At 41.0% G+C, this 23,017-nt stretch overlaps 4 protein-coding genes across 10 annotated transcripts in view; 2 read left to right on the top strand and 2 right to left on the bottom strand.

Annotated features, from left to right (window-relative positions):
• Positions 1–44: 44 nt before the first annotated feature.
• On the bottom strand, positions 45–8,778 carry LOC111253601 (kinesin-like protein KIF2A). 4 transcript variants are annotated; one of them, XM_022813300.2, is made up of 5 exons: positions 8,332–8,778; positions 7,488–7,576; positions 3,502–3,718; positions 2,910–3,216; positions 45–2,642 (listed from the first exon to the last, which is right to left on the bottom strand). In XM_022813300.2, exons 1-5 carry the CDS (start codon positions 8,381–8,383, stop codon positions 1,187–1,189), a joined length of 2,121 nt encoding a protein of 706 aa, XP_022669035.1. In that variant the 5' UTR covers positions 8,384–8,778; the 3' UTR covers positions 45–1,186. The 4 variants fall into 4 exon arrangements, with proteins under 4 accessions (XP_022669035.1, XP_022669109.1, XP_086836974.1 ...); XM_022813374.2 differs by lacking the exons at positions 7,488–7,576; positions 8,332–8,778 and adding an exon at positions 4,629–5,430; XM_086980848.1 differs by lacking the exons at positions 7,488–7,576; positions 8,332–8,778 and adding an exon at positions 4,643–5,395.
• A 1,037-nt stretch (positions 8,779–9,815) lies between these two features.
• On the bottom strand, positions 9,816–21,682 carry LOC111253790 (uncharacterized). 3 transcript variants are annotated; one of them, XM_086980867.1, is made up of 9 exons: positions 21,199–21,682; positions 20,891–21,077; positions 20,474–20,638; positions 20,038–20,211; positions 19,703–19,768; positions 18,320–18,490; positions 17,987–18,194; positions 17,714–17,764; positions 9,816–11,600 (listed from the first exon to the last, which is right to left on the bottom strand). In XM_086980867.1, exons 2-9 carry the CDS (start codon positions 21,041–21,043, stop codon positions 11,569–11,571), a joined length of 1,020 nt encoding a protein of 339 aa, XP_086836993.1. In that variant the 5' UTR covers positions 21,044–21,077; positions 21,199–21,682; the 3' UTR covers positions 9,816–11,568. The 3 variants fall into 3 exon arrangements, with proteins under 3 accessions (XP_086836993.1, XP_022669869.1, XP_086836992.1); XM_022814134.2 differs by having other exon boundaries at positions 21,215–21,682; XM_086980866.1 differs by having other exon boundaries at positions 20,891–21,074; positions 21,215–21,682.
• On the top strand, positions 10,140–16,167 carry Orc1 (origin recognition complex subunit 1). Its single transcript, XM_022813170.2, has 8 exons — positions 10,140–10,380; positions 10,688–10,830; positions 11,332–11,483; positions 11,914–12,130; positions 12,741–12,982; positions 13,183–13,412; positions 14,167–14,396; positions 14,674–16,167. Exons 1-8 carry the CDS (start codon positions 10,140–10,142, stop codon positions 15,790–15,792), a joined length of 2,574 nt encoding a protein of 857 aa, XP_022668905.1. The 3' UTR covers positions 15,793–16,167.
• A 100-nt stretch (positions 21,683–21,782) lies between the features above and the next one.
• LOC111253687 (TOM1-like protein 2) overlaps positions 21,783–23,017 on the top strand; it is a 16,632-nt gene continuing 15,397 nt past the window's right edge. For both annotated transcript variants that reach the window (XM_086980861.1, XM_022813503.2), the window contains exon 1: positions 21,783–22,488. The gene's annotated coding sequence lies outside the window, so the exon portion shown is untranslated. The remainder of the gene's footprint in view (positions 22,489–23,017) is intronic.

Here is a 23,017-nt window from a genome sequence, read left to right as displayed (position 1 = left end):
CACGTATGTATAAATCAGCGTCTAAACAAAGGATAAGTCTTACATACAACGTTGAGTAAGGCTTTAGTTGAGCTTACAATAGTACAATTTTCGTATGATATGTCCTTTTTTGTCATCGCTGCGTTTCGAAATCTCAAAACGAGGTCATGTTTATTATAAAATCGTAAAGTGGGGCTGGCTGACTGTGATACTGATTGAACTGTAGGCATGTAGACATTGTCTTTGCCTACAAACATAGTAGCTCTTCGTGAATTCGTAACGTCCACAACAAAGAATAATTATCATAGAACATTAAATGTTATAGATATCATTTGACTTCATTTAAGAATGGCTTTTAAGAAAGTTATCGTCACTCTAATCCGTTCCCGCCTGTTCGTTTTCCATCCCTCTCGTGACCGGCAATTCAGCGCACCTAGAAATAAAACCTACATTACCTATAAAGCGATAATCCCTCCAAACGGCCTTTATTTGGCATGTCGTCGTTTGCGCAAACGACTGTCATAATTTTAGTTCTTCCATTTGTTTACCTGCCCCTTACGCGACTCATTCAGGCGTAAGCTATATCATGTCCTTCTACCGCACACCCAACATTCGCAGAAGACAAACAAAAAAGAGACCAGATGATTGGCTCTTTTTGCGTCGCGTCCTGATTATTTATCGTCTTCTACATCTTTTGTTCCATCTTTATAAATTGAATCGATGCCAATCAGTTCATTGTTTTTCGATTGTATTATGAGGCTAAGCAATGAAGTACCAGTCTATTTGACATCAAATAACGTTCTAGTAAATATCTATTTACAATATACATAGATATATATGTAGGACCCCTGATTGTGGCAGATATCTTTGTCTAACGCTTATTACGTTCGTAAACAAGATTTTTGAGAACAAAGTTCTGTATATTGTGGGCATCCAAGTGGAGGAATTTCCATTGCAGTATATCAATAAGTGACGGATAACCGTAGACAGGGTGGCAGAGCAACTATTCGTCACGCTGTCGACCCACGTCTGACAACTAGAGCAAAGATAACTTCTCGACCTTCACTCGTTTACCGTTTCAGTACCACTGCTGGATGCTGTATACAGTTTAGTTTTTCGTTGTCATATATTTCCACTATGGTTCATTTCCTTAATCATCTATAGTTAGGATTGATCTCTCGGTCCGTTCAAGCAGACCGTAATGAGTCTAGCCACGAAGTTCCTTTGCCACCCTGTCTTCTTCGACTAGCGCTTCCTGTAGGCTACGAGTGAATTCTGGCAGTCGCTCGACACGAGCACGTATTGAATCAAAACCACCTAAGGCGTCGTTGAGACGAACCGTGTAATCCATGACATCGTAATCGGGGTCGTTGGCCATCGAGCGTAGCTGTTGAAGGTGAGCAAGAAAATCCTCCGTTTCAGCAAGAAGATCTTGATGTTGTTCCCACACAACTTGTTCGGCATCCTGCACTTGGGCACAGGCGCGACCTAGTGCATCTTCTCCTGCAAGCAAATCATCTCGGTCCATTAAATAGTCACCTGCCTCATCAACAGGGCTATCTCGCTGTCCAGTTGGATCACCGACGGCGAGTTCCTTCACGCGATCTGCGTAGCGGAGTGTGTTTAGTGTATAATCGCAGGATGCCATCCCTGGTGAAATCATGGCAATCATGCACGTCCGACTTTTTTCACCGACAAAAGAGTCCTTAAGAATATGCGTTAAACGGGAACCACGAAAGGGCAAGTGGGCGCCCTTTCGACCTAAAGCTCGAATACATTCCTTCAATGCCAACAGACCTTTGTTGATATCTGCAGCTTCACGCTGCGCATTTCGGTCGTTAGCCTTCCCTGTATCAGAGCCACGTTCATTACCTGCCAGATCGATTAAACTAAAACGCCCGTGAAGGCGCATTTCACGGCCAGCTGGTCGATACAACGTCAGCTGGAAGACTGCGTGTGAACGCGATGAATGCGCGTTGGCTGATGTCGTTCCCGACGTACGACAGGCGTTACCTTGTTGTAACAACTGCAAGACCTCCTGAACATTTTGGACACGAGTTTCTGACAAGCCCACGACCTGCACCTGCTGTTTGCCATCTTCCAAGATCCGAAGCAACTTTTTCCCAGCCAGTAGGTCAAACACCTTACCACCGTAAATTTCGAAAAAGCTCGCGCATACCACTAAGTTCTCACGGACATAGTGGGGCGAACGAAGTGTAGCAAAGACGTCCTTTGTAGCAAAATAGTAGATGCCTTTATCAACCTGTTGTGTTCCTTTGCCATCATTGACAAATGTCCCACCCATCGTATGGGTCTTTCCCGACCCTGTTTGGCCGTACGCGAAACATGTTGCCATTCCGCCCTCAAAAACAGTTTTGACAAGCGGCTTGGCCGTGTAACGATACACGAGCTCGTTATCTGAGCTCTCGTCGAAGGCGTAATCGAAACGGAACGGTGTGTTCTCCAGATACGGTGTTAGGTCCAGTTTGGTTTTCGGCTCGTGTACGATCAAATGATCCTTCGATGGCACGGTAATTACATCTACTTCTTGCTTTGTTATTTCTTTTTTTCCCAATGGACGTTTTCGAACAGCGACGGTAATCCGCTGATCCATCGGTGGGTTGGCTGGTGGAGCCATACGCGGTAGCTGGTGCCGATAATCCCTGAAAGGCGAGTAGAACAACGGAAATTTGGATTGATGATACGATAATAATCACATAAATGCATTTGTAAGTGTATGTGCAGTATGCCACTATTCAACCTGGAGTAATTTACGAGAATGTTTTCTAGCTAGTTGTATAGACAACATTAATTTCACATCGGAAGCTACTGAAACGTATTATGGAAATGGACAACCGAACTCTTTTGGACGACGCGTATTCTATCGCATTATTCTGTTTAATAAGAATAATTAAGGCAGCTACACTCACTCAATCATATTGAGGAACTTTTGATGAGGGTGTTTTTTTCCCACATTTGATGAAACCGCTGTTGGCCGCGCCATTTTTATCGGTTGAGCAGGCACGTTGCGCGGCTTTGATATTTCGGATCGTCGCAATGCCAAAGGCTCCGGACGCCCGCCAAGACGATCTCGACGGGCGTTGCCACCAGGTACCGTAGCTACAGCTGGCGCGTGCGTTGTCTGAACATTGTGGTTATTGTCCTGATGTAACGAGTTATTACTCAAACTATTCAAACTGCCCGGAACACGGCTGTCCTCCATGCCAATAGGACGAGCTAAAATTTTCAGCCAAAATAAAATAGAACACATGACTTCTATTGGAATAAATAAGCAAGGTTATTTACAAGGGTGGTAGTAGGATAAAGTAGAGATAATAACATTAACCAATACTAAGACCAATAAATATACACGCATTCTATTAATGACTGTTGTCACCAACTGCAGCTTGATTAATACCGTCGTAAGCGTTAACTAACTATTTATGGAGTAGGATAACAAAATCTAAACATAAATAATGGGGCTATCAACTATAATACGTTAACTATCACAAAAAAACTTACAAGTAACTCTGGGAATCCTGCGCGTCTGTTCGGCAGCTGAATGCTGATTTGAAGGTTGCGGGGCGACAGTTCGCCGATCCGGCCCTGTGCCTCTTTGAGCGGAAGGTCCTCCCGAAGCCACACTGCTCGCCCCAGTAGCCGTTATTGTAGGTCGCGAGGATATCGCCGGGTGGTTCTCCTTCTGTCGATTGAGCTCGATGACGTCCGATATCGACAACTACGATGGCGATAGCAGGAATACAGAGTTATCATCTACCATTAGTCTGACTGGTAAAAACCTCACACTACACGTAACTTACTGACATACAACATTTAGTTGTGAATTAAACTGAAATTGCTAATAAAATCGACGAAGACCTTTGTGCACTAAATGGGAGCTGTTCGTTTGTTCACGCATTACTAAGGCATCCTTAAGGTGGCACCATCGTAAGCCAGTTTTTGGATCGTTAGACAAAAAAATGATCCCAGTGTAAAGCTACCCTGTGTATGGTTATACGATTCAGCAAGCCTTAGATGACATTACTAATATTCATTTTAACAATTTTATCTTTTGCATTTGATTACGGGACCCGTGTTTGTATATTAAATCAACTAAAATCCCGTCTAGTTGATACGACTGTGTAAGAAGCAGTTGTTCTAAATTCGCACATATGCTACACTGCTGCTATTACGCACTCCCAAAAGACGTTATCCTTCTTTACATCGTTTAAGCTTAACTATATTTTTTGTCTGTAGAAGCAGCATTTTCGCCTAGCAACCGGTAACTGTTGTTACCTTTTCACCCGCAAAAACGCCAGAAATATTAGATGGAAATGGCGCTTCGCTTGCGTAACCGAAATGCTCCACTTCACGTCTCCGCCACTCGCACGTCATTCCTCACTTATCTTCACGCGCACACACACACACAAATACATATATTATACAGCAGATACCGCTTGTGACTAAACATTCTATAAGTACTCGCATTTGCGTGTGTCTGTCTATTTATCCGTGTGTGGTCCGTGCGTGTATGTGCTATACTAGTCGATTCGTACAGAACTTTTTCATGTCAAACTCTTCTACTTTTCCTTGAATTACGCCAGCAACGATATAATGAACATTAGCAATGCCAACAATAACAACAGCACCTCAGAGTTGTCACCTGTTGCCAACTGTCGCCTTCCGTCGATTCTTGGGACCCGTACTATCATCGCTGTGAGGATTAGAACAGCAGCGGTAGTTAGCCCACAGCCTGATCCAAAAGCAGCCCCAGCAATAGCGCGAACGCATATCCAATTAGCAACGGGCAAGCGAGAACATCGGATCAGACTGGATCGAGCCGGACTGACTAGGACTTACAGTGCCGTTATTATTGTCGTTGTTATGCTGTCCACCAGTTCTCTCCACCTATTGCCTGCTATCTACCATTCTGGCCGTCCAGTTAGTATTAGTCTTCAGAATTGCCGTTATGGCACTGAGCCAGCGACAGTGCCACTAGTGGCAAAAGAATGACGCGGACCGTCAACGAAAATTGTTAACGGCCGCGGCAGTGATACTGCTCGAACGTATCATGGCAAAATCACTGCTTGACTGAACTATTCCTATCCAAGGGGGTGCATCGAAGCGAGAAAAAAAGATCGTCGCTTCCAGCCAGCCAACCAGCGGCGGCAGTGTAATGGCGCGGGAGAAACGCAGAGACAAAGAAAGAGACAAGCCAGCAATCTACAATGACTCATCACAGTCGTTCGTCACATGAAAAAATATAGCGAAAATAGCAACAGACATTTTAGCGAGAGAGATCTATTAACGTGATTCATCACCGGTAGGTAAGCAGGTTTTCGAGGAGACGAAAAGAAACGTCTTCGCTGGAGCCGAAAGCGAGGCAGAGAAAGCCGAAAACAGTTGGAGAAAGCCGGAATAAAGACTTCGTTGACGGAAGGAAAATGTCGTTACTTCAGACGCATTTCCACGTGGATAGCCATTACGCTGACAGTGATTGTACGATATAGGACAGACTACAAAATAAACCGAAGAGATGATATAAAGGCTTACATGAACTCTTAGCTAATAGCCCATAACGAACGTACAGGTTCATTTCTATTACATTTCTAGTAAACGACCCATTTCGCTCCTATAGGCAGAGTACAATAATATATCGAGGTAACGCACCATGATTGCAGAACATAAAAATCATATTAAAAGGAAAACCTAAACATTAACCGATGTTATGCGGTCACGACAGTATGCATGACACCGATGCCAGTGCAGCCAGCCATTTAAATACCATCAAACTGATCATGGGTACGAACATGTGCGTACCAGACCAACGGGAACCTCACAATAGCACATTAGCGTCGCTGCTTGTGTTGTGTCGGTATCATTAAGACGCCACAAGGTGTTAACATGTACTAAATCTTGCCGCGTAGGTATAATTTAACTGTGTCCATTTGCTACATCATTTGTTACTCGTTGGCAGGTTTGTCTAAAAGCGTTTCCTTTATCTCTCTTTTCTGAATTGCGCATTTATGCAACGCACTTAATTTGGGCCGCTTCTCTTCTTTGTCCCGTATGGTGTATTTCTGCTTATATGCATGAAAGGTGTATTTCTATTTATGTGCATGACAGTGTAGAATTCTAGAAAGGTTTGATGTTGCACAGTCAGTTGCCATGGGCATAAATTATCAATTTCGGAAAAGTGAATTGTATTTGTTACATGTGGATTGATTCAACTAATTATTATGCTGATTATTAAATCAGATCGAAACTGTAGTTTCGATCTGAGGACAATCTGATTATTGTGAAGCTGCTAAGCTAGAAATGGCATCTGTATATTCTAAGTGTTAAGTCATCAGTGACACTGCTTTAGATAATGTAACCAATATCATAATTAATTATGATTAATGTTCACTACTGCGAGGGGGATCAACAACATGTGTTTGTAATAAGTAGCCCTTACCATTTTTGTATCGGTTACAAGACTTCCACAATTAAAACCATAGACACAAAATGATAGTCATGTGGATGCTCGGAAACGTGAAATAATCATGTATCATTCGCTGCTGCTAAAAAACTAAGCTTAGTAACATCAAATTTTACCTTACTTTTTCATTAACGAGAAAATACATATATTTCGGATCGTCAATTACATTGGTCCGTGTCATCATAGCACTACGTTATCTAAACAGCACAAAAAAAAAAAGCAAACTACATAACATACTTGGAAGAATAGGTAAGGTCTACAAACTGACAGTTTAGTTCCTAAATACTGCTGATCACAACAACTATATGGCAACAACCGTCCTTTTGGTCCCTCTTCGACGCTTTCTACGATTTTGCTCGTCCTCCATAACACGATACGTGCCCCCATCATCATCACAAGAAAATATTACTTTGACATTTATATAAATACAGTGCACGTTAAGAATGACCAGTAGATCATCGGATGTTTTTACATTGGGGACACTAAAAAGGGAAGTTACATCATTTCGGGAAGAGGGCGTATGGCTGTGGGCGCAGAACGAAATTCCGGGTAGCAAGAACAGAGCTAAATTTAAGTATTCGTGTTTCGCTGGCCGTCACCGATCTATCTATTATCAAAAAAAAAGATGTGGACACGGCAAGCAAAAGCTCAACAATCGGAAAAAAATTATCACTTCAAGCATTACCATCACTACGATTTCTTTTCGTTGCCGACACAGACAAGCACACTTACACACATAGGGCCACACAGACACACTCACACACACACGCATAGTTTTTTAGGAGGTCTACCGTTCAAAAGAAGTGAAACGGCCACCCCCGACAGCAACCGTCCGTCTCCAAGGTACGCTATTTTATTTCAATACAGCTTTTTTTTATGGCTATTATTAATTTGGTTTGTGGAGAAGAACGTACAGCTAATTTTTGCTCTTGGTTAACGATGTGACAAATTGTTGCTCCACACACAACGATGAGTAAATATGCACAATGCTTATAGGACTGGCTTAGTTTCTGAATATGCTACGTACCTCCTTTCCTTTGGTTTCGCCGTGTTCATTCCATTCGACTTGTACAGATGAACCCTTTATCGTCGTTATGATAGCGGGATGAACCGCTCCTAAAATAAAATTTGCCAAGAAAGCACGCACCACACCGAATACGCGGATAGGTTGGACGTATACGCACGAAGCGCAACAGTCGTTGGCCAATGCACACCCGAGCGTACGACCGACATGTAAGAAAATAAAGAAACGTTTGTTGCAAGGCGATTACGTCAACAATACATGATACGTCGAATTTATTATATACATATAAATATATATATTTTTTTGTATAGAGACATTTGTAGATTACTTTATGGGCGTCCCCAGTAGGCCCTTAAAGGAATTTTGCATGAGAGCTCTAATTAAAGTTTCAATCTCTGCTAACAGCAAAGATATAACTAAAATAGAAATATCCGTTGAATCATGATTCGCGTTTCAACGATTATTATCTGTATCGAACGCAGTAACAGTTCAACGGAGGCTAGCATCACTTGGCCAAACTCGACAAAATGCATCATAATAAACTCGTTATAACAACCTCTCCTAATGATATTCTAGGTATAGACACACACACGCACGTACGCACGCACATTCAACGCTCAATGGCCGTTGCTGATAGTATTATTGTAGGGAGGTCCGGCCGTGTTGTTAACGGTCATCCCGAGGCACCGGCAGACCCTAAGAATAAACCACACCACAAATTCGAGCGAGCTCTCGATGTCCGAAAATCCTTCCTTGCAAACACTGAGCACTCTGATCAACTACGACTAGCTATGAAACCGACGGTAAACCAACAAGTTTACAATGTGTTCATGTCGAGACCACTTACCATTTGAGCGTTTGATGAAGATCTCGTCCCCTGTCTGAAATCCTCCTGCCATCGTGAGCAGCCTACTAGGGGCTCCGCTGTGAGGACCAACCGAAAGTGCCGGGTCCGTTGCACTGCCTGTCTACAAACTGAAACTGTGGGGCCCTCCCTATATCAGCTTTTTCTACAGTACGACTGCTCCTAGCCCACAAGAGTATATACTCCGGCCGCACACAGCAGAGAGACACCGCCGAGACGGCCAGAAGTACAAACACACAACCGTTGTCGGTCAGAGAGGTACTGGCGCGAATATTTCAAACCTGCAGACACCAGTTGGACCGGCCATCGTTCGACGCGAAATAAAACCAGCGCTAAGTTGGCGATTACACTGGCTGTAGATATCTGTGCAATGCTTGAACGTCGGCCCCTAGATAGCAGTAGTTGGGAGTTCGACCCGATAGTGATTGTATATTAAGGCCAGAGCCAACAGGTTCAATAATTGATAAATTTATCACGAGTTACAAGGCCTAAAGGAAACACTTCATGCGCTGGTGAAGATTTGAAGTTGAAGCGAGAAACGATCCACTCTTACCATCTAACAGTAGGGAAAGGGGCATGTTTGAAATTGCCTACTCTCGCCTCTCCAGATCGACGGATCTTCAGCACCTAATCAACGGAAAGCTTTGGCGCCAAGACAATGGAAAATTTAGTTGTACAATGAAATGATCTCTCAGTTCGAGGAAGCTTTAACCGACTTATCTCCTGATGACGGTACGTTGGATATAATTTTTCTCCGTGTCTAAGTGCCGCAATGGCCATGCATCATATGCAATTAATCCAATCTCTTTGTTATCGATAAACGGTTACTACAGTTTCATGTAACAATAGGGGTAGATAAGGAAATCATGATACACTGTAGATTTTCTGGTAAAGCACGTTTATACAAGAGCACGGAACGAATTTTTACTTACATTTTGAGTCGACTTTATACCCTCTAAAATCTGCTGATGGCTGAAGTTGTCAGCTTTACTAGGTAAAACGATTAATTATTAAATGGATTCGATTGAAACCTTTGGCCATATAAAAATTTCAAGCAGTATAACGGCGCAATTAATAATTTCACACTGATGTATTCTGTTCACACAATTATTGATAGGTATTTTAAAATTAAGTTTGAAGTGATTTTATATGTAAAGTGGAATTTTTGTATAAGATGAGAGGCAAACGACGTTGAACTCAAGACCCTTAATTATAAACAAATTACGAAAACAATGTATCGGACACGCTAAGCATGACTAATTAAAAATGCAATACTTTGCTTAAATCTGCAACGCATATTACATTGGCGGAAAGAACGAGCTGTGTCATTATATCGATTGATTATGCTCACTATTTTGGAATACGATGACCACATCAGAGGAACATTGTTTCATGTTATTTCCACTACTACTAATTGATACTACTCAAAGGATATTTTTCGAAAAACTGGAGCGAGGATCTACCGATTCCAAGTACGCAGATATGCAGCCATGATTTTTTTATTTCTCAGAATCGTTGTTCTCATAGTAGCTTATCTTAAAAAGCGATGCGCATTTCTCCTACAGCTCAAACTATGCCCATTGTGCAACACAGAAGAGCTCAAACAATGATCTTAGTTGCCTCCAAGTCGGCTAGATATTATACTCATACATTTTAGTCATTAATGAAGGTTTAATAAATAGGTGTCTTTTTTCGAGTTAAATGTTAGAAAGTCCTTTTGAATTTGGAAACCGGAATTAACTGGGTTTCACCCACGCAGGTGATCGTGTGCCGTGGTAAACAAAGCTATCATGAGTACTCGACATAGAGGCCGTTTAGAGATCCCCACTTGGTCGGAAAAAGCTTTTGATGAGGACGCGTCATTTCGCTGGGGCGACGCTGCAGACAGGCCAGATAATGTCTCTGCCAAAAAAGGACTTAAGTTCTATTCCGGGTTTGAATTAAATGGCGTTTTATATAATAGAGAGGACTGCGTCTTAATCGACAACGCAGATGCGCTAGATGCGAGTGATGGATCTCAGCTTTACGTCGGTAAGACCCCGTGACATGGCTAAGACGCATGTTCCTACGAATCGTTGTATTTTTCATAAAGCTGTGCAAGTAAGGTAATTGGCTAAAAATGAGGTATCTAAGTTACCCATAAAGTAGAGGATCGCTTAGTTGAACTAGAGTTCAAAGAAGAGTAAAAAATTGCTTACATTTCTCTGAAGAACATACGAAATAATTTAGTTAGCTTAGTTACTAGTGCAGAGTAATTGATAAATCATTGGGTTATACGATTTGTGAAGACTGGCTGTTGTTTGGATCTGTTGGATAGATATAATTTTTTTTTTTTTAGCCCGTCTGGAGGCCCTTTGTGATTTGGGTGAGGAATCAAAGCTGGGGTACCGATATCAGGGCTGGGTGTCGTGGTACACGCGCCCATCGGAAGCAAAGAAACATAAAATATCGCTACCCCACGACATTGATGATAAACGTGAGGTAGGTCTTACCACAGTAATCTAACTCACAAGGAAATTACTTTTTTCAGATTATACTGAGCGCATCTTCGACACTGCATACTGAACACAAAAATGCAGATATATGACCTCAAAGTACAGTGGCTTTGGGCTGCTCGCTTTTGGTGTGCGTCGCGGGCACTTAAAACGTTTATTCACAAAAAAATGCTTATTATCACTTATTCACACAATAGGCGATCGCATCCTAATATTTTATATCTAAACGATCTATTCGAGTTGAGCTTTATTCGTTGCAGCTAAACAGTTACGCTGCTATTCGATATACTATAGTTATTTTTATCACACGTATCACAAGTGAAGTTGAATCTTTACGAGTTCATGGTTCATGTCATATACCTTCAAATTGGTAATATATGTATGCATTAAGCTCGGACCCTAGTTTGATCTAATAAGCATACCCGAAACGGGTTGCACTGTTTATTAACAAAGATAATTTTTCTTTTACCTTGCGTATATAACAAAGGTTCTTCGGTCAAATCCGAAAACAGGCGGCAAGCAGATTGACTTGGAAACAATTCGTTCGAAATGCAAAGTTATTCATGTACCGGAAACCGTGACGACCCTGGAGTTCGCCGACGTGGTAGATGACGATGATAATCCTCAGCTTTACTGTCGGTGCGTCAGTTATACACTTTGTAGGCATTTTCCGTCTAGTACATTATGGGTCTTTTTTCAAAATATGGAGGATTCCGACGATTTCCTAAACGTTCCCAAAAAAGATTGACCTGCAACCTGAGCAAAAGTAGCGAAGTATTATAAAGGTGAAATTATTAAGAGAGTAATATAACAAAGATGAAGCTTCTAAGCGACGGAAATTGTGTTTGACATCCATTGCGAATGCGATATACGTCAAAGTCACATGCGTTATATGAAACGAAAGACTTACTTGTAGGCGTGGAACCATAAACTACCAAAAATTGTCAGTTTTTTTTATTCGGCACACATTTTTTACAACATCCTTTACTACATTTTTTTACTAGTCTTAGAACCTACTACCAGGTTGCGCTTGTTTCCTTACGATATCTTTAACAATTAACATCCATAGGTATGAGATAATTAATCGACAACATCTGAAAGCTGTGATAACCCCCGCAACTACACCACGCAAGGTATCCAAGACGTCTTCAAAAGTTTCGACGATCAATGTCTTCAAAAACAAGAAAGTTTCAGCTGAAGAAATGGGTATACTGGATTCGCTGGCATTGGAACATAAAAACGTGATTAAACACGAAGCCTTAGTTAGCATGTCTCCGAGAAAGATGGTATGATTTACTGTTCCTTTTGTTTGACAACGTATCGTATGATATCGCATTTGCAATATCCTTCGGACTTTTAAATGATCTGCTAATGATTAAATGTCCTTTACGCTATTTTTGTTGCTAATAGCGAAGCCAGGGGACGTATGTCGTGTTCGAAATTTGTGTTATTATGATACGCGAAAGTGGATCCACCTGATCCTGCACAATATTCGTCTACTCGCTCACGCAATGAATTTGGGAACTGAACATATAACAAACACTTTATGAGCGCATACAAATAAAAGTAGTTTCAATTCTACACTTTGTTCATTAAAATGTCCAGAATAGAGTTCGGAACTGTTCTATGAAATGTAGCTAATACGCTAATCACCAGATATTTAGACGACAATGATTGCTATCGAAATGGCTATGGATGATAGGTTTTCGCTGCCCGTTGATTATATTTCAGCTAGTGTCTGGCTGAAAGCAGCCATTGGACTCCGTAGGCCTGAGCTACTTGATAAAGCTAACGGTTTGAAGTATGTCACCAGATGCAAAACCAATAGATTGCCAGTGTTATTTGGGACGGAAATTCAATATTAAGCCTAAGATAATATATGTAGACTTATTTCAGGTTTCCCCGATAAAACTAGTGCGCAATAAAAACAAGGAGAATCAGTACACGCCCGAAAAACGGATAGCAATTGATACACGACGCCCAGATACTGTTGAAAAGCTCAGTTGGAAGGTGAGCGATCTTACCGTTCGAACACCACAAAGATCGGCATTTACTGAAATTATGCCCAATAACAAGGACATTCCCCAAACACCAAAAAGCACAAACGTCAACACTGTTGATACAACTACGACCACCAGGTAAGCTTCATTAGTGTAAATAAACATTTAATGAAAAACAAGCACTTTAATTGGTACCCGTTATCTCTTCAAAAATTTCTTTAGCAGATGCCGTACAGCTGTAACTATAGTGAAATACATCAGCGATATTCGGTCGCTGGTAGTCTCTTTAGGATGGATATAAAGTCGAAGTTTTAGTGTATTCGTTTTATGTTACATAGGTCTGGCCGCAAAGTGCGGCGTGCAATGACATTCGACGAAGAGGAGTTTCCCGCTGCAAGACGAAGTTCTATTGACAAGCTTAACACACTGAGAGATGAAGACCTGCTGAGTGAGGAAAGTTACGTAGGGAGCTCTACCGAAGAGTCGACGGACGAGTCTGAAGGGACAGATTCGGATGATGATGTCATCATAAAACCTAAATCGAAGCGGAGCCAAGGTTTCACCAAAGGTAAGCAGCGATACTCACAACAATGTCACTCACAATAGACTAAACGCTATCGATCACGCGGGGTTAACACAAGGGTATATAAGGATTAACACAAGGATTTTGTTATATAAGACTTGATAAATTCGGCTTGAACGTAACAGGATTTTATAGTGCACTTGTATTTATTGAATACAAGACAAAAGTAGTAAAACTGCCATACCAACAATAACAATACTAAAAGATATTAATAATAGGACTTTGAAGAGAGGCTTATGAGAATTCTTGCTTATGAGACCGTTATCTACGCCAGCGTAAATTTTAGACATAAGAAACTCTTCATCCACTGACGATGGAACATGTACTCAGGCGAGTTGGATGGACGGACCGTTGGGCCAGGCTAAGAACTATTCAAATCTTTTAAGATAGAGAGAAAAACAGTAAAATAAAGAAGGTGCCGGTAATCCACAAGTAAAAAGCCGACGCTATTTGCACTTAGACAACTAGAGGGCGTTAAGGTCCTAATAAGCCTGTGAAATGGCAACAATGACTTTATTACTAACGATGCTGGCGACATGGGTCTATCCTACTTCATGTTTTCCCTTTGATCCGTTCGCGTCACCTGAGTGCTTCAATCGTTGATCGAAGCTGCCTAGCTTGAAAAGTTACTTTAAACACTGTGTAGGAACAGATTCGGCTTTTCTTTTCCATTATTTTATACCGTATAATTTATCGGAAAAATGTACTAATCATAACAGGTATAAAAACGTCCTTTTAGGTTTAATGCACACTCCATCAACGAAAAATGTTCGGGGACAGTTAACTCGGAAAGCTAACCTAAAATGTTCAACTAATTCTAAAGTCATTAGTCAAAAAGCACCAGGCATGCCGTTGCGTCGCGTATTTCATAGAAACAACACGAACAACGACTTTGAGATGGCGCTTGACAAATTGCACGTGTGTGCTGTTCCGGATCAACTATCTTGTCGAGAAACGCAGTTTGCAGAGGTGAGCTTCTCAAAAATAAAAAACAAATAAATTAGATTTCTTAAGCGCTGTAAATTAACAAGGGAGCCAATAATAGATTTTAGGCTCTGCCCGCGTATCTTTTATTTCGTTTGTGGCGAATTTGACTTTCGTACATAGCAGGCAAAAGACCGCTTATGAGATATTTGTTGCCCAGTTATGCATTTGAACAACTGACAAGTATTAATAAGTAAACAAAAAAAAGTTATAAGATTATTAATATCTTATAACTTCTGATTCATGACACATGCTCTTGTAGATCTTCGATTTCGTCGAAAGCAGGTTATCGGACGAAGCGGGTGGCTGCATGTATATCTCCGGAGTTCCTGGAACGGGGAAAACAGCCACAGTTCGCGAAGTTATGACAGCTTTAAATGAAGCACAAAAAAATTACGAAGTGCCGAAGTTTAAGTACATTGAAATTAATGGTATGAAGTTAACTGAACCTCATCAAGCGTATGTACAAATCCTTAGGCAACTGACAGGTAAAAAGACGACACCAGAACACGCTGCTGAAGTGCTGACAAACATGTTCAAAGCAAAAAAAAGCAACGCTAAAAGCGCGATGATAGTTTTACTAGCTGACGAGTTGGATCTCCTATGGACGCGAAAACAGCAGGTACTCTATAATCTATTCGATTGGCCTACCCACCCTAATTCGCGCCTGGTAGTCGTCGCCATCGCCAATACGATGGATTTACCAGAGCGAATGGTTATGAACAAGGTGGCCTCGCGTATGGGTCTGTCTCGAATGACATTTCAGCCGTATACGTTCCAGGAACTGCAGGAAATTGTACGAGCTCGTTTAGATGGGCTAGACTTGGTAGATCCCGATGCTGTGCAACTTGTGTCTCGCAAAGTCGCCGCATTATCAGGCGATGCCCGAAGAGCTCTCGACGTCTGCCGACGAGCCGTTGAGCTTTCGGGAAAAGACGATCAGCGAGGTGCGGTTCAACAAACGTCGACCTCGCCGATAAAGAAAGCAAAAAAATACCCGGTGACAATGAGACATGTCAGTCAAGCCATCCAGGAAATGTTTGCTTCGGCCAAAATGGTTGCTATTAGTTCATTAAGCGTGAACGAACAATTGCTGCTTCGCGCCATTATAGAAGAATTTAAACGCACAGGTGTGGAAGAAACAGTCTTTCATAAGGTGCAGTCGCAGTATGAAACGTTGGCACGGCTTGATGGGGTCGCTCCTGTCCATTGCACTTTGCTAAGCACCATGCTAGCTCGTATGGCTTCGTTTCGCTTGCTTACGCTAAGTGATTCCCGTCATGATTTTCAACAGAAGATCTACATGAACGTCACCCAGGATGACGTCCATTTCGCTCTTAAGCAACTACAAAAAAAGGAGAGTAACTTCAATAATGATTAAAAGAGCTGGAAGACGATAAACCGGTATAATATTCAGCTCCTGAGAAACAAAGAAATTCGCATGCAACGAAGAGGAAATTAGGTTTGATACAAAATAGTATTGTTACTACAGTGATCATTATTATTGCAAAGTTCGTATTCAATATTTAAGTTGACTTTCCGATAGCGAAGCATTGACTCTATTGTATAGTTGTGTGTATAGTCATGGAACAAGTATTACGTTTTTCGAGTTTGGATTGAGCTTGAAGGTGTGAGTCGTGGGTGATCATGGCAGGGCTGCTTGTCAGTCGGCTACTTTTGGACAAATCGACCCTTTACTGTATGTGACATGAAAAAACCACATCTATAATAAATAACGTACGAGCAAACTTCTAAATTGCAAGTTGTGTTTGGCTGTATGACTCTAAAATACCTTAGTTTATAATTCAAAGTAAAAGCACACTATATATATATATATATATATATACTGCGTTGCACTTGTTGAAGGCTTATAGTATCCCGTGTTTAAAACATTGATTCCATAAACATTGATAAAACATTGATGATACCTTTATTCTACCATTTGACTACCACATGACTGTTATCCGGTGGGATGACATGCCTAAATTTCGCGAAAATGAGAAAATATCTTACCTAAGTCTAATGGTTGCTCTTTACTTAGGGTAAATTTCAACAGGTTATTATCGAGTACAAACAATACTTCGATCACAAGACGATTAATACATCATCACACTTCTCTTTAACCTTTATTCATTAGTAAGATACGTTTATTGGTGAAGCTTATCGGGTACTACGGAACGAATAAGTCTCACCATGTCCGAGACCTATTCGAGAGAGAAAGAAACAGGTTGCAGGGGGTAAAAATAAAACTAATAGAACTGAGATACCGAAAGCGCTGCAATTGGTTTCGGGTATTAGCTCAGCGCTACCCGTTTTTCGGGTTGTACTGGCCACAAAATATCAAAATCTAGTCTCTTTGAAAGGATGGCTCCATCTGTTGTTTTAAATATTCGATTTATCTATCATGCGGACTACCACACGGACTATGGTAGCTATCATACTATAGGGCGAATTTAGTAATAGGATGATGCTATTAAATAGTATAGGGTGATTGTCACTCAAAAAGACGAAGTGGGCCAAAAAGCTTGCTCACAAATATCTGTACCCACTTCACCATCATACTTTATACATACCTCATTTAAATCGGAATATGCATACCACTGCAAACTCTAGGAAAAAACATGCGGTGCACTTCACTGATTATCCATTACTGGTTGATAGATAAACGGCTTAAATTAAAAAATATAGGAACTGGCAAGATCAAACAGACCACCTCACATTAGGCAGCTGCTGTAGGGAGCTTCAGAAGGTGTAATGTTTATAACGCTAAATAAGTGAAAATGCCCTAATGCACACGAGATACAAATGATATATTCGAGGTCTTTATTGACAAGATCTAATATTATTCAAATTATGGATATCGCAATGCCTACGTACGTTTGCAGTTTTTGGCCATTATTATCTGCACCAATAAGATTCGCAGGACTGCCATCGTGTAGTTTTTACCGAGTAGAAACCTCTGATACTCTCTTTCAAGATAGACTTTCATTAGTACAGCATTACACTCCGGCATAAATTTCTCAGGCAAAAACGATTTCGCGCATCACAGACACAGGCGTACTTTTCCACGACCACGTACATATGCCTTACCCTCATTTAATCACCATCTTGTCTCTTCACTTATCAAAGTTCGTTTTCAACTGAATCTGCGAGACTGGGGCTTATTAGTTAATTTTCGTTTCAAAGAACTTTCTCTGAGGGTCTGCAGTTTCATCCAACGAATACTTTCGTAAACCGGTGCAAAATCGCAACGTTTCCATCCTGTAACGAAGGTACCTAAGAAGTAATATTCGATACGGTACCTCTTGAAACGCTTCGTCTCTTGAGGTCCTGAAGCACCTTCTGGGTGATACCTGCAATAATTAGGCACCTGAGTTTATGAGAGAAATACCCATCCTGGAGAGACATATTGTTATTTGATAAAATCCAGATGACACCACTAGGACCAGTGTTGATTCGCGCTAAGACGGCCAATCGAATAGCATAACGGACTCAACGCCAGTCAAACATGCTTTTTTTTCTTTACTTTCCCGTCTAGAACAAGAAATCGGAAAACATCTTCAAACTTCACTAACCAAGTGCCGAAACGGCTTTTTCCGCTGCTATTTCCACCGCTCTCTTATAGGTAAGCGCCATACTTGGGTAGGAACGGAACGCACAATTATCCACCTGCAGAACGCAAAAATGAACTTTCTCCTGCGGCATGAACGTCACAGTATAACCTGGAGTTGGCTTGCCGCTCAATACGCAGTAAGATTCAAGAGCAGTCACAGGATCCTTTCGCTGTAAAATAATCAACGGAAGCTATGAAAGCTGAAAAAAAAACGTGTTTTGGACTTCGGCATTTGATTTACATTTATGCGTTGTATGACCTCCGCAGTTATGCAAAAAACCTTTGTAGTACATACGACGGGATCGCTGGTTTTATTCGTCCAACGATATCGATCCTGTTTCTCAGTATCAAGAGTGCTTGGTGGTTGTGCTCGGTTCATACAAGCAGTATGCGCCATAGCCGTTCTTCGGATGTAGTCCTCTGCCGTTACACATCGCAGTTCGCCTGTAGAGCCATTCAACGCCACCTGTAGAGATTTCGGGCTACTAGTTGATATTCTGTTCGGTGGGTAATTTTACCACAGTAGGGTAGCATGCATTGTTCTCTTCCAACATTCAGCACAACGATATCCTTCTACTGTGGTTGTTTGCTTTTGAATGATACGGCTTTCCTGAACAGCAATTGATGTTTTCAGAACAAATCGCTTCTGTAGCAAATGCACCATACTTCATAAAACCATTGCGACAAATTAATCATTATTCATAATGGCTATACGTGGGAAATGTGCACATCATTTTATGAATGCGGCACGTCTGCTTTGATTGATTATATGTAATGTATGTTACATAATGCTCTTCTTTAGAATATCTTATAGACCACATCCTCCCCCTTTGTGTGAATAAACATTTTTTCGACGAATTTAATTGTTTCTAGTGATTTGTTTTACAAGCGTTTACAATTGATTTGATTACTATTTTACAATGGCAACGACCAGTAAGACCAACTGAGTAACCAGCAATGCTAAATGCGTGTTACAAATATATTAAGTTCACAAACCTTTTTCAAACAAATTTCAGGCAAGCATTAGAAAGCAAAACATTTAGGAGTACAGGTCATTTTTAGTGAATGTTGTAATTCCCTAAATATAACCTGACGAGCATTGCAAGCATCTGGCGCGTAACTAGAGTCTATCGCCCATAATACCAGATGAATTATAGGAGAGACAAACGCGAAATATCAAACTTTTTTGTTTAAGTATTGCTTTCACCGAATCATGTAAAAAAAAACAATATGATGGATAATAATCTAGTAATGGAGCTATCTTTATATATATAAATATATATATTAGACGCCACGTATTCAGGGAGCTATTAATTTCTATCGAAAAGTGGTTAAATCTTGATCACGGATTGTTAATATTAAAAGTAACCTTCCGTGCAATTTGTTTTCACTTTTTACTGACCATAGTTTGACGTCTTCTGAAGTAACTTTTCTGCATTTCTCTTCCTCGTGTCTTATTTTGAAACAACTGGATAACTATTTGAATATGAATTTTCGGAATAACAATCAATTGCGCAAACAGCCTTAGAATCTTGGTTAGTCTTCAACAGCCTTCCATATTCGTATTTTCTAACCAACCGATACAAAGCTCCATGCTATGGATTTTATACCAACAATTTTAAAATAAAAAAGAGAACCTAGATTTATGCACCGCTAAATACAACAAAGATTATCTTACCCCGGAATCATTCACAGAAGTATCCGTTTTAGGAGGAAGCGCGGGTTCGGGCTTATCTTTCTTATCCTAACAAGATCACATTAAAATACAGCTGCTATATTAGATTTAAGAGGTGCTATGACACGGCTTTGTTGAAATCATTGTGACATCAATCGATAACAAGCTAAATATTCTTAAAGCTCACAATTGAAATGGTACTATTATGGCAAAGAAGTTGCTTAAAGTCCTTGCATGAGAACCGTGTCTGTACTCGTTCTCGTAAAAATAGCCTTATATCATTCATGTTTTTGGAAACCGTTTTCATGCGAGTCCCTACAAACGGATTAATAACTTACGTTATTCACTGTTCTCGAAACCCTGACCCACTTATAGGAATCCTTGAGTAAACGACTGCTGTCGCGCAAATGTTGGCTTGTACGACTGTACTCATCTGATACATGACCTTGTGTTTGATCGAAGTTGTCCAACGAATCCACGACAGATATTGTTGACATCTTGCTAAGGAGAGCCTTAACAAGTTAATGAATAGAAAATATATTAAATAAACCGCTTGTTGAATAATAACTTACTAGTAACTATTTACCAGTTATTTAACTGATGCTAGTTAAAAATTTAAATTTTTATAGTTAACATGTACTGATAGGAGGTAACTCGATCACACTGTTAAGAAAAAAAAAGGAGAACTGCACTTTGTCCGGGTATGATATACGGACGTAACATAATATCAATAACAAATGTAGACAAAAAAACAGTGAAAAGTAGCATATCTACACTGTCATCCTTTGTCTTATATTCATCGTCTTCAAAACTCTCGTCGCTCGTAGTCATGGCTTCTTCGGACGGGTTAGATAATATCTTGTATTTCAAACGTTGCATTGCCTCGACTTCCTCTCTGATTTCATTAGCGTCATTCAATGTGGGCTTATTTTTAACGAACTGGAAATCATGCGCAGGTGGATGATAATTATTAGCATGTAACCATGCATTCATAGTGCTGATAGAGTATCGTGTGCAGGCCGACGTGTAAGCAAAATGATCTACAAAAATATAATGTATTTCAGCCGAACTAATAAGGGGTTAGGAAGAGAAAGCTATTAAGGCAGATACATGTTTGCACGCAAATATGTAGGTTTCACAGAAATCATAACCCAGCTAAATCAAAAGACATTTGTAATCGGAAGTCTTTACCTCATATTGGTGTTTGCCCAATGCACGCGCATGATTCGACGTAATCAACGAATTCAATGCTTTCCGGAGATCACACTCTAATGCCCCATGAAATATTAATATGAGCTCCTCAAATGATACTTCTCCAGATCCACGAAGGACATTTCGGACCATCAATGTTAGTTCACCCAATGATAAAAATGAACTTCTGAAAGAAGGTGAACCTCAAAATTAGATTGCTATAGATTTCGGCTTGAATTAAGCCACTGGATACTAAATTTCTTGAACGAACAAAAACAAGATGCCATGCAATGAGTTCTCTAACGTACCTTCAGCGAAACTCACCCATACAACTGTCGTCGCTTAGTCCAAGCTATGGGCTCGCCCTCCACCATATCTGACCTAGTTCCATCAGAGTACGCTAGGGATATGCGTTTATTCAAAACTTGTTCGACTTTGTAAGCTCCTTGCATCTTCTCCATATCTCTACGACGATAATTTTTCATACGCACATACAGATACCAGTGGGTGATAGGCAGTGGATGGTAGCACGGAGCCTATCTTGTAACCCAACTGGCCTTAAAACTAGATACTTTATTCACCACGATTCTCAATTGCCAGAGAGACGACCCACTAAACTCGCGGTATCTCCCGCCGTCAAACACCGATACTAACAAATACTCAAAACAAAAATTGCGTTTTTTAATCGAATAACCGTTTGGCTACTTACAGATGGCCAACGTCAGTTTTTGTTTCGATACTCTCAAGAGTGATATTAGCTACGTAACGGTGGTTTCGCGCGCAGCAACAAATTCAAATGTTGGCGGCACTCTTTTTATTGAATAAGCGGTAGATTGCAACTCTTTTTCAGGCTGAAATGTACCACCTGTTGTTTGCGCTGTTACAGCGAGCTAGCAGTCAGGAGGGAAATCTTACTATCTTGTTCGTTGCTGAACGATTGCAACAATGTTCTGTTAGCTCTACCTGGTCGCTTGTCTAGCCAGTCTGCTTATAGGTTGCGCGTGGGAAATACGAAAAACGCGCTGCTGAGACTAGCTTTCAAAACGACGATATTTACGCACTCGCTGCTGATAAATGTTGATCGTTCTGTTTGTATAGTAAGACAGGAGCCGTCTTTGTTACCAAATTGTCTGCTTTCGAAATTCAGTAGCGTGTCGGTGTGTGTGGCATTCGTGTGCTTAGCAGTGGGCTAAACTGTATGAGAGTACGGCAGTAGTTTGGCGTACTCAGATCCGACTTGTGGTTAAATGTTGGATAATAGCGGTTCACCAATAAGAACTCGGTTAGCGTAAGCGGCTTGTGTGTGGGTGAACGCAAAACAGAACAAGACGCCAGTGTAGGTCTTGTAACTCTGACAGAATTTTCAGGCAAACAAAGTATTATTAGGTGAATAGGGTACTTCTTTGTGAGTCTAGTGGACCAAGCTGCTCATCATTGGACATAGTTGCAATTCGGCCAGTTCGGCTGTCCGAGAAGGGACAGCCAGCGAACAATTGCCGAAGTGGCAGGAATCGGCGAGACGATCAGGGAGAATGCGGGGGCCTTGTTGGGCGCCTTGCAGAGGGACCCACTGACTACTCTTGTCGGCCAAAAGATCGGTGTGTACTTACTTCGTATATATAATTCGTTTCATTTAACTACCTACAGTTCGTCTGTCCTTTACCTGTTGTATTCTTTTTCTCCATGTATTAATGGGTAGGAATTGTTGGAATTCCCGGATGAATGACGTATCTTCAAATATAAGGAGCATTGCTGCTTCCTGTTTCGCTTGTCTTCAACAAGCTTGTGTTTTCCGTTTTATAACTGGGGACCATTTTTTAAGCATGCACAGTAATCGATAGCGATGATATCTAGTAGTCGACAAGACTGCGGAAAAGAATAGGACAATTTGGTTTGAAATGTTAGTCAGCTGGGTTGTCCGGGTGTGTTTGTTTTATGTTGTGCCAGTATTCCGGTTTCGGCACGTCCATTGGGTTGCGAATGTGTGCGCGGTGAAAGCCAAAGATAGTCAGATTGAGAATGTGTTTGTGTGAACGCAACAAATTTTGGAATTGTTACGCACCTGCATAAACACGAACCTTACAGACGTCGATGTCAGACATCCTCGTCGTTTAACTACTTACATAT

This window comes from Varroa destructor, unplaced genomic scaffold (assembly GCF_002443255.2).
Source record: "Varroa destructor unplaced genomic scaffold, Vdes_3.0 BEIS01000001.1, whole genome shotgun sequence".
In the NCBI taxonomy this organism is placed as follows: domain Eukaryota; kingdom Metazoa; phylum Arthropoda; class Arachnida; order Mesostigmata; family Varroidae; genus Varroa; species Varroa destructor.
The sequence above is the reverse complement of the archived record's forward strand: the minus strand, read 5'-3'. Positions and strand labels throughout refer to the sequence as shown.